Source organism: Ascaphus truei, chromosome 5 (assembly GCF_040206685.1).
Source record: "Ascaphus truei isolate aAscTru1 chromosome 5, aAscTru1.hap1, whole genome shotgun sequence".
Lineage (NCBI taxonomy): Eukaryota > Metazoa > Chordata > Amphibia > Anura > Ascaphidae > Ascaphus > Ascaphus truei.
The window spans coordinates 24,113,391-24,131,013 of NC_134487.1; the positions used below are offsets into that span (position 1 = coordinate 24,113,391).

The following is a 17,623-nucleotide window of genomic DNA, read 5'->3' on the forward strand; positions in this document are numbered from 1 at the left end:
GAAACAAAATGAAGCTTTACATATCTCGCGTGGGCCCATAGATGCCGGGGATTTAAACTCCCATTAAGTACCGGCTGCACCTTATCCAGGAAGCATCTCTGGAAACATGGGGTTCCGTATCTGAAATTAATGAGGTTCAGGACTGGGCAGCTCCTGCTTCCTGTTGAGCAGGTGCGGCCAACTCCAGTCCTCAATCCTCTGCTTCAGCACAGCTGGCTGAGCCACTGATTGAGCCACCTGTGCTGAAACAGGGATATCTTGAAAATCTGACCTGTTGGCGGCCCTTGAGGACTGGAGTTGGCTGCCCCTGCTGACATGTAAAAAAAAAAATGGGGGGTGGAGGGGCCTGGTTAAAGAGGGGGCAGAGGGGCTCCTTTAAAGTCTAAATTGTTAAACACAGGCATCAGAACAGAATTGCAGGCTGATGGCTTATAAAAGGGTAATGGTCCTACTGTATGTATGTACGTATGTCTTTATTTATATAGCGCCATTAATGTACAGTACATAGCACTTCACAGCAGTAATATATGTGACAATCATATAAATAACACATAAATGGGAGAAGTGCTTCAGACATAAAAGTAACATTTAGGAAGAGGAGTCCCTGCTCCGAAGAGCTTACAATCTAATTTGTTGGTAGGAAGAACGTACAGAGACAGAAGGAGGGCATTCTGGTAAGTGCATCTGCAAGGGGACAAGGTTAATGTATGAGGTGATCAGATAACAATAAACAAGTGCACAACTAAAATGAACAATAAAATGTGAATACGTGTTTGCGAATGACCACCAAATGCCCCTATAAGTGACACAAGAGTGATAATAGTGATAAAGCTCTATTACCAATCAGTAGATGAGAGAGTGTCTGCTGCTTTACAAAGGGTAGCCCAGGACCCTCGGTAACTAGTTTAGACAACAAAACAAAACACAGCGCACAACGCTCATCGTGAAATATGTAAAAAAACAATGTTTATATATTAAAAGGTTTCAAGGTTCTGCGTACATCAAAATAGTAAAATACAGGCACAGAGTACTAGTATAGTGTAGCTGTTACCACTCGCAGAGAACTGGAATAGGACCGCACAGGAGCGAAGTCGTCAGGTATCTCTCCTCACGTCATCCGTCTAGGACCATGGTGGGTTAACAGCCGCCATCCAGCCAATATTGGCACTTCAAAGGTATATTTGGCAAGTCCCAAGAGTCCAGATACAGATATCCAGTACTGAGTAGTAGCAAGTAGTGGCAGTCTCAACCTCGAGGATCAGCGTCTGACGTCAGACTCGCGACACTGCGATGCGTGCCGTCGGATGGTAATTACGTCACAGTACGGGCGTCAGCGAGGGAAATTTGCTCAATACAAAATCAAATCGCAGGATGATAATATCAATCACATTAAAAAACAATCTGCCTATTGAGTGGTTGTTGTCTCTAATGTATGAGGTGTTAATTATCAGCCATGGAGCTACTCATACCTCATATGCTTCCTTAATCAGGTGTGTTTTGAGGTGGGTCTTAAATGTGGATAGAGAGAATGCTAGTCGGGTATTGAGGGGAAGGGCATTCCAGAGGTGCGGGGCAGTCAGTGAGAAGGGTTTGAGGCGGGAGAGGGCTTTAGATACAAAAGGGGTAGAGAGAAGACATCCTTGAGCAGAACGTAAGAGTCAGGATGGTTTATAGAGAGAAATTAGAGCTAAGATGTAAGGAGGAGCAGAAGAGTGTAAAGCTTTAAAAGTGAGGAGGAGAATTGAGTGTGGGATACGGGACTTAATAGGCAGCCCGTAGAGGGATTTCAGCAGGGGAGACGCTGAGACAGATTTCGGAAAGGAGTAGAGTGATTTTGGCAGCAGCGTTTAGGATAGATTGTAGGGGAGACAGGTGCGAGGCAGGAAGGCCGGACAGCAGGAGGTTACAGTAGTCGAGACAGGAGAGAATTAGGTTTTAGTCGAGCAACAGAGGAAAGGGCATATCTTGGTAATATTGCGGAGGAATAAACTACAGTTTTTTGCTACCTTTTGAATGTGAGAAGAGAATGTGAGAGTGGAGTCGAGTGTGACCCCTAGGCAGCATGCTTGGACTACTGGGTGAATGATAGTATTTCAAATAGTAATGTGGAAGGAGGAAAGAGGGCCAGATTTGGGAGGAAGTATGAGGAGCTTTGTTTTTGCCATGTTAAGATTAAGTCGGCAGAGGGCCATCCAGAATGATATAGCAGAGAGACATTCAGAAACTTTGGTCTGTACAGCAGGTGTAAGGTCAGGTAGATAAGTACATTTGTGTGTCATCAGCATAGTGGTGATATTTGAACCCAAGAGATGTGATTAGATTAGGTCACCTAGAGAGAGTGTGTAAAGAGAAAAGATAAGGGGTCCCAGGAGAGAGCCCTGGAGTACCCACACAGAGAGATAGATAGAGTAAGAGGTGTTTGCAAAAGAGACACTGAAAGTACGATGGGAGAGGTAAGAGGAGATCAAGGATATAGCTTTGTTATGAATGCCAAGAGTATGGAGAATGTGAAGGAGAAGAGGGTGGTCCACATTATCAAATGCTGCAGAGAGGTTGTGTAATAGGAGCAGAGTGTAATGACCTCTGTCTTTGGCAGCATGGAGGTCATTAGTTATTTTAGTGAGGGCTGTTTCAGTGGAGGGAGCAGTGTGGAAGCCAGATTGTAGTGGGTCTAGGAGAGAATAGGTGTTGAGAAAATGGAGCAAGCGAGACAATACAAGACGTTCAAGAAATTTAGAGGCAAAAGGCTTGAGGGAGACAGGTCGATAGTTAGAAACACATTTTTGAAGGAGGAGGAAAAGATACCGGAGTAGAGGGAGGAGTTAAAAATGTGTGTGAGCGTAGGGATTATAGTAGGACAAGAGGTTTTAGGAGATGGGAGGGAATGGGGTCAAGAGGGCAGGTGGTAGAGGGAGAAGAGGAGATCAGCAACGATACATCCTCCTCCGTGACAGTGGATAAAGTGTCAAGGAATGCAGGAGAAGAGTTAGGAAGAGGTGTAGGATGGGAGGAGGATACAGACGGGATGGCCTGATGTATGGATTCCACCTTTTCCTTGAAATAGTTGGCAAAGTCCTGAAGTGAGATGGAGGAAGAAGAACAGGCAGCAGAGGGTGGGATGAGTAGGGAGTCAAAGACAGAGAAGAGTTGCATGGATTAGACTTATGCATGTTTATTAGTGAAGAAAAGTAGGTTTGTATAGCTTGAGGGAGGGCAGAGTTGAAACAGGATAGCATAAATTTGTAGTGAATGAAGTCTGCGAGAGTGTGAGATTTCCTCCAGAGGCGCTCAGAGGAACGAGTGCAGGAACGCAGTATGCGCGTGTGGGAATTTAGCCAGGGTCTGGAGTTCAAAGGGCGAGAACGGCAGAGGGAAAGAGGGGCATGTAGATCAAGAGAGGAGGACAAGACAGAGTTGTAGTTCCTGACCAGGTTGTCAGGGTCTGGAGCAGAGCTGAGAGAGGAGAGGGTGGAGCAAAATTTGGACTCAAAAGCTGGTAGGTTAATAGAGTGCAGGTCTCTGCAGAAACGAGGGGGAGGTGGAGAAGGAGAGAAGTGTGAGAGAAAATGAGATGGGGAAATGGAGAAATCGGAGGGGGAAAAGTTTTTAGTGAAAACCATGTCTAGGAAGTGGTCATCCCTGTGGGTGCTGGCTGCAGTCCACTGTTGAAGGCCAAAACAAGAGGTTAGGGATGGAAAGCGGGAAGCCCAAGGGAGAGAGGGGCCATCAATATGGCAGTTGAAGTCCCCAAGGAGAAGAACATGGGAGTCTGAGGAGAAAAAGGAAGAGAGCCAGGATTCAAAGTGAGAAAGAAAGGCAGAAGGGGGATGAGTAGAGGTAGGTGGGCGATAGATGACCGCCACGTAGACAGGGAGAGGAGAGAAGATTTGGACAGTATGAGCCTCAAAGGAGGGAAAAACAAGTGTGGGAGGAATAGGAAGGGTACGTTAGCGGCAGATAGAGGAGAGCAGTAGCCCCACGCCTCCACCCCTGCCATCAGGGTGTGGAGTGTGGGAGAAAGAAAGGCCACCATAAGAGAGGGCAGCTACCAGAGCAGAGTCAGACTGAGTGAGCCAAGTGTCAGTTATAGCGAAGAGGAGCAGAGAGTGAGAGAAAAAGAAGTCATGCACAGAGAGGAACTTGTTAGAAAGGGAGCGTGCATTCCAAAGGGCACAGGAGAAAGGGAGAGAGGAGGGAGGGTGACAGGGGATGGATATGAGTTGAAAGGGGTTGACACCCGAAGGAGTAGAAGTTGTTTGTGGAAGGTGAGCACGAGAGCATACAGAAATAAGGCAGGGACCAGGATTGGGAGAGATATCCCAAGAAGCAAGGAGGAGAAGCATGGATAGAAAGAGGATGTGTGAGGATGATTTGTAGGGATATGTTTTAGTGTAGGGGATATAGCCGTGTAGTGTCAGAGGGTGCAAGTCAGAAAGGAGTTCATGTGAACTGAGAAGTGTCGAAGGAAGATGGAAATAAACGAATAGAGTTAGAGACATTATGAGGCTGGTAGAAAGAAGTGCGTATTTTGAAAAGAAGTGAGGTCAAAGCAAATAAAAACAGTAGTGGCGGCATGGCAGCAATAGTTTAGTGCTGAGATGCGCAGTCTGGAATAGATAATGTCCATCGTAGTTCAAAATCCAGGATTGAGGGCCAGTAGGTGTTGTGTTCTCCGCTTGTTTCACTCCTTTGTAACTCCCTGTTCAACTCCACACTGCGAGCTACTTAAAAAATGCTACTTTAAATGTATGCTGCGTGCCCCTGCATTGCTGCTCCCCCAGTGTATCTCTAGGTATGTACTGTAGGTCTTACAAGTCACCCGACTGAATTAAGTTCAGCCCAACCAGCTCAATTAGCACATGTGAGGCATATTTAAACAAATGGTACTTCTAAACGGCTGTTTTCCTGCCAAGGTTACAAGTTGAATTTAGTCAAATAGAAACATCAAGGGGTGATTAGGAGACAGAAGAATCAAATATGGGTTTACCAGGGAGTTGGTTATTACTCTTTGTGAGAGGGCAGTGGACTTGAACAATAAACAAAATGAAGATGAGACATGGAAAAAAATTGTGTTGTAGGTCTTTTTAAAGCCATTGTTTTGTACATACTGAAATCTGAGTTACCCAGGGCAATAAGACCATGCGCCAGAAATGTTTAGTTCACAAGATTTTCATCGCAAAGTTTCAGTTTAAAAATGGGTGTTGGGCTGGCAGCTATTCAAAGAAGAAAATATCACGTCAAGGCCACATTCCTTTCACTCATAGCAATAACGGCACCAGGACTCATGTTGCATTTCCAAAGAACCAACACTTTGCTTCCGCACGTCTAGTCTCTAGTAAGAACACTGCAGTTATGTTGTAAGCGACCGAAATCAGGTAATAAAAAAAAACATCAAATACATAAATAAACATAACATAAATAAAAACGACAAGAAATAAAGAAAGAAATATAAAAAAGCCAGGGACGGTTATTGCTTTAAAGCAACAGTCCCCATGTTTGAACTTTTGAAACATGTACCTGGACTGGTTCCAGCTCGTGTTAGACACACAAAAATACAGGTATGGCTGCGGGGTCACCAATAGCAAGATGATGTTGCTGTTGATCGCTGGAGCAAGTCTGACCTCTGCAGGTATTCTTGTCATTGGAAAAAGTTTCTGTATCTTGGGAACCAAGAGGGTTCCTGGAGGTCAGGGGATCATCTCTGAGGGACCCTTCCTGTTCAGGTAATATATAAACATAAATACCTTCCCATCCCCCCAAAAAATGAAGCACCATGGAATTCTGTAAAAAACAGATAGGTAGCGCTATATCCTATTGTGCAGGCAGCCTGTGATATATCCCTGAACCCCAGTCAGGTGTAGATCTGTGCAAAAATATATATCAATGGCGCTCTGCACTAACAAATTGTAACATATAATAATAGTAATATAAATATACAACCAGTGGCGTGGATGTTTCTCCAGGAATGGATACTCCACATGTGATGAACGAACATGTAAGGAAAAAAATCATAACATAGTGTAATACTGTTAGGCATACATACAAACATATAACATAAGACGGACGCTGGGAACAACAGATGACCAATTACAAACACATTTAATAAAGCATTAAAAATACATAAAATACATAAAAATGAAAACTGTAGGACACTCCAACTCAGGTGGGGGTACCTGCTTACCGAATGTAAAAAGGTATCAAGCAGTGGATATATAAGAGTATCCCCTCTATGGATGGCTGCTGCTGCACCGCACTGCTGGGCTCACCCGTATTTCTCCACCGTAGATGTGACTGGCTCACTCTGTTAGTGTCATCCGCCTCTGTACGCCGTGGACACGCAAGAATCTCGTGTCTGCCAGGGAATGGTAGTTCCTTCCTGCTCGGCTACTGGAAGCGCGCCAAACGGAGCTGATGTGTATGCGGATGGATATCCGCCCGATTTCGACAGTCAGCGGGCATCGGTTTAGCCAGTTCCAAGGGGGACAGGATTCACCACCGAGTCTGGAGGACCTCTCAGGAACACCCTACGCGTTTCGAAAGGCTTGCTTTCTTCCTCAGGGGTAAACGTGATATGAAAAAATAGTCCCTGTGTGTCCCGATCTATATAGTCCCGTATTAAAGGTGCAGTACATCAGATTGACCTTGCTCATGCGCAGATGTGTACTTAGGGACTCCCAGCGTCTCAGACAAAAACATATACAAGAAAAACAAACATAAAATATAAGATAACAAATAATGCACATCGATTTTACATTACTCATATAAAATAAATAATAAATTTATATAAAATATCACAAATGTTACATATAAAATTAATAATAAATTTATACTGTCCAAAATTTTAGATATTGACAATTAATCATAAAAGATATGTAGCCTAATGTCGGAATCCTTATTGATGATACTTCTTGAACCCTATAAAGGAAGTATGCTGAGCAGATTTCGAAATAACCTCAATAGTGGATAATGTAAATAATGAAAAGAACTATGTTCCTATATATTGAGTGAATAATGTGATAGGGCTATGTGAATGAAAAAGTGTGTATCCATATAGTAGGTATTGGATTGTGATGATGCTGTGTGAATATAGAAGTGAATATGACGTGTGTATATGTGATATGTATTTAGTAATAAGATCATAATAAAGTGTGTCAAATGTTAAAGTATGATATAAGAAACCATTATGCAAAAGTGACCAAGTGCATAATTTAAATGTAGTGCATATAATTGTGTACTGTGATGATATATACGGCTAATACAATATTGATTTCATAATGAGACCAATCATAAAACTAATTTATACACATGACTGATACGTGCTAGTCAAAAAAATATATATATATATATATATGTAGTGAAAATATCAAGTGATGATTATTAAACTAGGCCAAGTACTGTGCCAAAGTCCTGTATAATGGAAAGTGAATAATCTGTTTTTAGATGGATACTTTATCTGTCCAGAAGGAAAGGTTTCAGGTCAAATTCAATGTTGAGCCCGAAAGGGGTGAGTGTTTTCAGTTCGTAAATCCAAAAGGATTCTCTTTTACCTAGTGCCTCTCCCTTGTTTCCCCCGCGCCAATTTGTCGTGACAGCCTCTATCGCTACACATTTTAAACCCTTAGGGTCTTTGTCATGCACTTGGAGGAAGTGGCTCGATACGCTATGTGTATCTAGGCCTCTTTTTATGTTGTAAATATGTTCATAGAGACGACGTTTAATCGGTCTAGTGGTCATACCCACATACTGCAGACCGCAAGGACATTCAAGGAGATAAATAATATTTGTGCTTCTACATGTAATGTGTTGTTGTATGATATATTGTTTAGAAGTGTTAGTGGATGTGAATGTGGTTTGTTTGGAGCTGAATCTACATGCTGTGCATGTATTACATGTATAATACCCTTTTGTAACTTGTTTGTTTGTATTTGTTTGCAATCGACTATTAAATCTGAGTGGACAGCTAGGGGCCAACCTTTGGCCTATGTTTGGTGCTTTAGTGAATATTATTTTAGGTTTAAGTGGAAGTATTTCAGATAAGTCAGGATCTTTTCTCAGGATTGGCCAATATTTTTGAATAATTTTTTTGATTCCTGGAGCCATCTGATTAAATTGTGTGATGAATGGTAATTGAATATGTTTATTGGATGATTTGGGTTTGTACTTAAGAAGGGTTGATCTGTCTATTGCTTCGACCTCAGAGATGACTCTATCGAGATGGGTGGATGAATAATTTCTATTGATAAATCTATCTCTAAGGTCTTGCGCTTGTGTTTGGAATGCTTCTGGTGTGGAACTGTTCCTTTTGAGCCTGATGAATTGGCCTTTAGGGATGTTATCGATCCACGCAGGGTTGTGATGGCTGTTGGCGTGTAGATAATTATTGGCTTGAACCTTTTTAAAGTGGGTTTTGGTATGAATGGTGTTGTTATGAATGTATATAACTAAATCTAGGAACTCTAAAGAAATATTGCTAGAGACAAAAGAAAATTTTAAATTAAGTGGGTTATTATTCATATATAGTTGAAAACTATTTAGTTCCTCTAATGAACCAGACCAAATAAAGAAAATATCATCTATGTAGCGCCGCCATAGGACCAGGTTCGCTCCAAAGGGACAGTTGGACCAGATGTATTGATTTTCCCAACTGCCCATGAATAAATTAGCATAACTTGGAGCAAACCTGGTACCCATGGCGGTGCCACATATCTGTAAATAATACAAATCATTAAAATTAAAATAATTATGAGAAAGTATAAATTGAATGCCCGTGATGATAAATGATTTAACTGATGATGTGATAGATTGATCATTATCTAAAAAATGGCCAACAGCATCACAACCCTGAACATGGTCGATAACAGTATAAAGTGATGTGACGTCAGCTGTAACTAAATAAAAATGTGAGTGCCATTGAATGTCCTTGATTGTCTGCAGCATGTGGGTAGTGTCCCTGAGATATGAAGGGAGTTTTATGACATACGGTTGGAGATAATGATCAATGAATTGTGACAGATTTGCTGTAAGGGACCGTATGCCTGACACAATGGGGCGTCCCGGCGGTTGTTCCAGATTTTTATGAATCTTAGGTATAATATAGAAAATGGGGATTATAGGAAATTGGTTATACAAAAACTCAAATTCCTGTTTGGCGATGGCATTGTTATCCAATCCTGAATTGAGAAATGTAAGTAATTGTTGTGAATAGTTATCAGTGGGGTTAGAGGGGAGTGGTTGGTTATTAGAGATATCTTCAAGGATACGCATTGATTCCTGAAGATAGTATGTTTTATCCATAATTACCAACCCCCCCCTTTGTCTGCTGGCTTCATAACGATCGAGCCATTCTCTCTAAGTGCACGTAACAGTTGTTTTTCTTCCATATTTAGGTTATGTGTAGTCAATTTATAATTTCTGCTCTGCTGTTCCAGGTCGTCGGTGACCATTTGTGCAAATGTATTGACAAACGGCCCACCTGCGAACCTGGGAAAGAATGTAGAGGGTTTTTTGAACGTGGAATGATTACAAGGTGCAGGGTTAATAGGGAGATTAGAGCTGCTGTCCAAGCGGGACACCGCATCTTGAACAAAATATTTTTTTAAACATAATTTTCTTACATATTTTTGTACATCTATGTATAATTGGAAGCTGTTCGGGCCTATAACGGGGGCAAACGATAGTCCTTTTGAGAGAACCGCCTTTTCTTTATTTGATATTAGTTGTTGGCTAATGTTAAATATGTTGGTGTAAGTGGGGATTACCGTCTGATTTGTTTCCCTAGTCTTTCTGCCTCCTATCTTTCCTCTATTGTGTTTTTTCTTTTTCTGTCCTTTGATGTCCCTTCCTTCCCTAGTAGGTCTTTTATAGCTTCTCTGGCATTCTGCTGTTCTCGTGTCCTCCGCCAGTCTAAAAAAGAAAAGGTAGGTTTATCCTCTTTGGTTTTATTAGAGCTATTAATTTCTTGCTCAAAATCCACTAGTGGTTGGTACTTGTTGTTATGCTGGTACTGCTCAAAGATATTATCGATTTCCCTATCTAGATGTCCAATTGGTGTTTCGGGATTGTTTGATTGGCTAGGCTAGGCACGTCTATCAACTCTCTTAGGTTTGGGGGACAGAAACTGTACAGGTTTGGGAGTAGTCTCTTTGCTACTAATTATCACTTTCTTATAGTGGTTTGGTATTTTATGAGAGTAATCCTTGGGAGTGTTAACTTTAGGATTTCTATATTTAGCATTGTCTTTCGATGTTTTCTTCCAACTTCTATAGCACCCCGTCTTATAGTCTATTCTGTCCCTATGAAATTAAGACTGTTTGCGGCCTATAATTTCCTTCTGGAAAGTTTCCATCTTGATTTTAATTTTATTTTCCAGAGCTGGCAACTCACTGTGATCTTTAAAGACCTCGAACTGTTCCTTTAAATGATTGATCTCACTATCCAGCGTCTGTAATAGAATTTTGCGCTTGGATATGAGCAATCGAATAAGTTCAAAGGAACAGTTATCGAGGATTCTGTTCCACTCCAAAAGGAACTCCTCACTATGGAAATCTGTCGTGGATGGTTTAAATATTCTTAATCCACGTGGTATTCTTTTCTGCTCAACATACTTCTCAAGAGTAATTACGTCCCACATTTGTTTGATTTCACTCATAAGTGATTTTTCAAGTCTTTCGACAAGGTCATACATATTGTCTGGAGTTTCCTCCATGATAACAGGGGGGTCGTCATCTGAAAAGATTTTATCTATATCAATATGACGGTTAGCTCGTAGAGCAAATAGCTGAGACATATTAGTATGTATGGATTAAGCTGCTATCCCAGGGGGGAAAAAGGTACAAGGTGTAAAAAACAGATAGGTAGCGCTATATCCTATTGTGCAGGCAGCCTGTGATATATCCCTGAACCCCAGTCAGGTGTAGATCTGTGCAAAAATATATATCAATGGCGCTCTGCACTAACAAATTGTAACATATAATAATAGTAATATAAATATACAACCAGTGGCGTGGATGTTTCTCCAGGAATGGATACTCCACATGTGATGAACGAACATGTAAGGAAAAAATCATAACATAGTGTAATACTGTTAGGCATACATACAAACATATAACATAAGACGGACGCTGGGAACAACAGATGACCAATTACAAACACATTTAATAAAGCATTAAAAATACATAAAAATGAAAACTGTAGGACACTCCAACTCAGGTGGGGGTACCTGCTTACCGAATGTAAAAAGGTATCAAGCAGTGGATATATAAGAGTATCCCCTCTATGGATGGCTGCTGCTGCACCGCACTGCTGGGCTCACCCGTATTTCTCCACCGTAGATGTGACTGGCTCACTCTGTTAGTGTCATCCGCCTCTGTACGCCGTGGTCGAAGCAATAGACAGATCAACCCTTCTTAAGTACAAACCCAAATCATCCAATAAACATATTCAATTACCATTCATCACACAATTTAATCAGATGGCTCCAGGAATCAAAAAAATTATTCAAAAATATTGGCCAATCCTGAGAAAAGATCCTGACTTATCTGAAATACTTCCACTTAAACCTAAAATAATATTCACTAAAGCACCAAACATAGGCCAAAGGTTGGCCCCTAGCTGTCCACTCAGATTTAATAGTCGATTGCAAACAAATACAAACAAACAAGTTACAAAAGGGTATTATACATGTAATACATGCACAGCATGTAGATTCAGCTCCAAACAAACCACATTCACATCCACTAACACTTCTAAACAATATATCATACAACAACACATTACATGTAGAAGCACAAATATTATTTATCTCCTTGAATGTCCTTGCGGTCTGCAGTATGTGGGTATGACCACTAGACCGATTAAACGTCGTCTCTATGAACATATTTACAACATAAAAAGAGGCCTAGATACACATAGCGTATCGAGCCACTTCCTCCAAGTGCATGACAAAGACCCTAAGGGTTTAAAATGTGTAGCGATAGAGGCTGTCACGACAAATTGGCGCGGGGGAAACAAGGGAGAGGCACTAGGTAAAAGAGAATCCTTTTGGATTTACGAACTGAAAACACTCACCCCTTTCGGGCTCAACATTGAATTTGACCTGAAACCTTTCCTTCTGGACAGATAAAGTATCCATCTAAAAACAGATTATTCACTTTCCATTATACAGGACTTTGGCACAGTACTTGGCCTAGTTTAATAATCATCACTTGATATTTTCACTACATATATATATATATATTTTTTTTTTGACTAGCACGTATCAGTCATGTGTATAAATTAGTTTTATGATTGGTCTCATTATGAAATCAATATTGTATTAGCCGTATATATCATCACAGTACACAATTATATGCACTACATTTAAATTATGCACTTGGTCACTTTTGCATAATGGTTTCTTATATCATACTTTAACATTTGACACACTTTATTATGATCTTATTACTAAATACATATCACATATACACACGTCATATTCACTTCTATATTCACACAGCATCATCACAATCCAATACCTACTATATGGATACACACTTTTTCATTCACATAGCACTATCACATTATTCACTCAATATATAGGAACATAGGGCCTCATGCAGTAAGCGACGATTATGTGAAATCGGCAAGCTTATCGATTAGTCATGTTATTGGCGTTTTTCCCTCTCCGTATGCAGTAAGTGCCGAATACATTCAAAATCAACCAGAAAACAAATCCGCCCACTCTCACGATGATGAGCCGATCACACACAGGTGTATCGGCGTGCGTGGCGGGGTGCTGTTAGGTTGCACAATCACAAATCTTGCTGAATCAGGCGAAACAAGCATGTTTTTGATTGCGCGCCATATTTAAAGGCAACGTGTACTGCTAATCATTCTCTGTGTTGTTGGGAGTGAGAGAGAGAGAGAGACGCACAGAGCTGGACGATTGAACATTTGCATATTGACTGAGAGACTTGTTGTGTATTGGGTGAGCTTTGTCCTTTGTTGTTTTGTTTACATCTTTGTCTTGTTTTATATGTGGAAGTGGGTCGTGTGATTGCCTGTACATTTATTGTCTGTTTTTTGTGAGTGCTGGAAGTATGCCCGCAAAGCGTGGGAAGAGTGATGCTGGTGGGAGTGGGAGTGCTACTCGTGGGAGTACGCGTCGGAGTGAACGTACTGTTCAGGGGAGTGATGTTGCTGGTGCACCGAGTGGTGTTGCTGGGAGTGGGAGTGCTGTTGCTGGGAGTGGGAGTGCTGTTGCTGGGAGTGGGAGTGCTGTTGCTGGGAGTGGGAGTGCTGTTTCTGGGAGTGGGAGTGCTGTTGCTGGGAGTGGGAGTGCTGTTGCTGGGAGTGGGAGTGCTGTTGCTGGGAGTGGGAGTGCTGTTGCTGGGAGTGGGAGTGCTGTTGCTGGGAGTGGGAGTGCTGTTGCTGGGAGTGTGAGTGCTGGTGCTAGGAGTGTGAGTGCTGGTGCTAGGAGTGGGAGTGCTGGTGCTAGGAGTGGGAGTGCTGGTGCTAGGAGTGTGAGTGCTGGTGCTAGGAGTGGGAGTGCTGGTGCTAGGAGTGGGAGTGCTGGTGCTGGGAGTGCTGCTGGTGGCGCAGTTGCTGATGGGGTGTCTGGTGGTGGCGTGCTTGCTGGTGGCCAGCTTTTGGAGGCTCTTCCATTGGAAGAAGGAGAGTCCAGTCAGCACCAGCCAAGCTCTGACCCTAAACCTGCTCGGAAGAAACGTGTGGAGAAGCCACGTAATCCTCGCTTCAATGACCAGGAAAATAGGGCTCTTGTCACTGGCATTCTGGAGCACTATGACAGTCTCTATGGACATTTAGTAGGTAAGTGTACCTTTACATTTATTATTCAAATACATGTGATCCTAGGTCATCTGAGTTTTGTTCATATGCAAATATGGGTACACAATATCTTTCTATGTTCATTAGTGTGGAAACACAGCTTTTTATCATGCCTTACAAGGACAAATAAACACAGGCGGTCAATTTGCCAGAACTGCATACAATATGAATGCAAGCTTGCTTACATGTATAGGTTTAGTAGTGAATGCTCATGTGCTTCACATATTACACATAAAACAGCATCTTTGCTATCTCTTGGAACAGCTAGCAGTGTAGGAAACTGGTGCTTATATTATTATTAATTTACCTCATATCTTTTATATGTTTTTCAAGGGCGGACAAGTGCAGCAAGCAAAAAAGAAATGTGGGACACAATAGTCATTGGTGTCAATGCCTGTGGGAATAGTGTCAGGGACAAGTATCATTGTCGGAAAAGATTTGATGATATTAGGTCCAAATTGAAAAAGAAAATGCAAGACCAACGCGTGCATGCTACTGGCACTGGAGGTGGGCCCACACCACAACGTCTCATATTGACTCCATTGGAGGAGCTGCTTCGGCCAAAATTACTTACCGTCGTCGTGGAAGGCTTGGCTGGTGACCGTGACATTGGAATTTATCCGTCACAATTTCCAGCAGGTGATAAATATTACTGTACTAGGCGTGTCGTTGCTTACAGTTATTTTGCATATTTACACTGCTTTTTATACTGTCTTCACAATATAAGCATACCTGCATCTATATATGTATATGTCTGATTCTGTATATATATATATATATCAAAATAGACATATATGTAGTAGTCCTACTAAAAGCAGTAACTAATATAGCACGTGCCATTGCGTGCTCATTTACATGTGAATTCCCAAAATGCATAGCTGCAGTGGAAGCAATTGATGGTGGGCGAAGATGGGGAACAACAGGGTAGTACACATGTGTTACACATGTTCATGAGAAATTATTAGTAGCTACAGGTACAGAACAGAAATATGTATCATATTATTGTGTATTTTATTGATTTTACTCCGACAAACATGACATTACTGCCTATTTTAAGCATGCATCAAAGAAATTGCATGCAACGGCCTACAAACATCACTGGCACTAACACATCTATAGTTGCTTATGAAAAGGTCCATTTTTGCTTAATGTCATATACAGACAGCATAATGAGGCACACGTAGAATATGGTATGTCATTGTTTTCATAACTTAAACACTGCAGATGACTACTTAGCTCATCTACCATTGTGTTAAAGCAGCTGCAATTAATATCTCATCACAGCATACACTTCAACAGAGGGGGTGGGGTTCAGCACACACACTAATTACAGCCTCATTTCACGGTCAACTTAGTTCACACCATTTGCACCTGTTTCAAGTCATTGAAAGGTGTGGCTGATTAGGCTTTTTGGGGAAGGGAATACCGTTATTACAACCTGACTAGCACAACTGAAGTTAATCACACTCATTTGAAAGCTTAACTTTAGCTACTAAATGCCCCAACAACTCATTACTTATCAAAGCGTACGTCACACATTAGTTCACTCATATCTATAGTTGAACTACTATGAAAGACACATTATCACACACTGCATGTGTTGTCTTGTTGAGTCACAGCCACATTCAGGTGTGCCACATCTTCGATTAATGTACCACACATATCCTCTACCAAAAACAACACTTTTTGCAATATGACCACCTTCATGATAACCATTGTGAATGGTCATCTCATGATAGTTATGTACATTATGATACTGATATCACTACACAACATATGATTTTTATGTACTCATTTAATCTATTTATCCTCACGCATTACTGCAGAAACATAGTATGTTGTATGTTAGGGAACTCAAAAATTCTAAGTACACAGGCATGTACAGTGTTATTACAACTATTTATGTTCACTTTCACACACATTTTCGGTTAAGGAACTGATGTTGTTAGTTAATCATAAATACAGAACATACAATAAGTGTTTGTTCAATATTTACACATGTAAATGTAAAACTTATGTTATTGTTATATATAGTTGCCCCTGGAGGACATGTGTCACCTGAGATGGAACAAGTGTCTTCACCTGGGTCAGCCAGCTCAACACTACTAGAAGGTGAGTGTATCATTTGCTGGCCATATAATATGTGCTCTTCTATATGTTATGTTGTCATGTGCATTATTTGTTTTGCACATCTTCTTTAAATAGGATTACTTAGTGTCAGTGAAAATTAAGTGTAAGGCAACATGTATTGTGTTAGTGATGTTAATTATCATGTAGGACTTCTGAGTTTAGAGCAACTTTTCATTCATTCATATTTCATACTGAGTCCAAACATTATTCGTAAGTCAAGGTAGTTTTTAATGAGGTTATAAAACGTATGCTAACATGTTAGGTGTTACTTAGGACACAGTACAATTACATAGTAACACAGCATACATTAACATGCCATTTAATAATGTGTACATTTCTTTTTAGAACATCATGGTGATGAGGATGATGAGTATGATGAGGATGACGCCACAGAAGAGACTGAAATACAATCATGTGACCATGAAGAGGTGCCAATAGAAACTGTTGTACCGCCAAATCGTCCATCAACTTCCACATACGATGCAATTGTAGCTTCAGAGGGAAAAATAGTGGACGCAGAAAATCGTCGCCATTCAGACATGATGACAGTGCTGGAAAGGATGATTGGACTGCAGGAAGAAACAGTATCACAATTGGCACATCTCCACAGAGTCTTCATTGAAGTGCCTAAACAGTTGCAAAAAATCAACACCTCATTCGAAGCATTAGTTGTTCAGCAAACACAAGCTAATTACTGGAGAATGACTAATGTACCACAATTCAACACCTCCCAGCCAGGATCTGTTCATGCAGGTCAGTTTTCACCACATTCATCTGATATTCATTCACCAGGCCCAAATGTTACCGGTCAAGTAGCAGACATTGCTGTGCAGGTTCCTGATGACATCCTACCGCTGCCATCTGTACAAATTCAGCAGCAGACACCTACAAAGGAGGCGACAAAAACAAAACAAGACACACATGAAACAGACCAACCATCACTTGTGCAGTGTCTACCAACTTGCTCACATGTGTCACTGGGCACAAGCCCTGTCCGTGAACAGTCACTACCCAAAAGCCCTGTAGGTGAGTCGCTGCCCAAAAGCCCTGTAGGTGAATCGCTGCCCAAAAGCCCTGTAGGTGAGTCGCTGCCCAAAAGCCCTGTAGGTGAATCGCTGCCCAAAAGCCCTGTAGGTGAGTCGCTGCCCAAAAGCCCTGTAGGTGAATCGCTGCCCAAAAGCCCTGTAGGTGAATCGCTGCCCAAAAGCCCTGTAGGTGAATCACTGCCCAAAAGCCCTGTAGGTGAGTCACTGGCCACAAGCCCTGTAGGTGAGTCACTGGCCACAAGCCCCGTAGGTGAACAGTCACTGGCCACAAGCCCTGCCCGTGAAGTGCCAGAGGCCACTCAAAGTGGCTCTGTTGTGCCTAAAGTTGGTGGCAAAAGAAAAAGGAAAATTCAAGAGACAACAAGCAGGCCTGTTACTCGCTCGCAAAAGGAACAAAAAAAATAAATGTTATAATTCAGAAAATATGTCTTTGGCCTTGTTTTGTTGACTTCAGATTATCTAATTACTATTGTATGTATGCTGAAGACTGTGTTGTTTCCAAACTTTCAACTATGTTCTTGTACACGTGAAGTTTTGGAAATGTTAACACTCATAATTAATTGTGTTATAAATATTTATGTTGTAATCGTCTGTTCAGTAATGGTCCACCAGGAGCCAGTTGC

The 17,623-nt window shown here is 41.4% G+C and overlaps 1 protein-coding gene across 1 annotated transcript; it reads left to right on the plus strand.

The window, feature by feature from the left end:
• The first annotated feature begins 15,882 nt into the window (after window positions 1–15,882).
• Window positions 15,883–17,405, plus strand: LOC142494633 (uncharacterized). The gene is made up of 2 exons (XM_075599064.1): window positions 15,883–15,936; window positions 16,300–17,405. Exons 1-2 carry the CDS (start codon window positions 15,888–15,890, stop codon window positions 17,403–17,405), a joined length of 1,155 nt encoding a protein of 384 aa, XP_075455179.1. The 5' UTR covers window positions 15,883–15,887.
• Window positions 17,406–17,623: the final 218 nt, after the last annotated feature.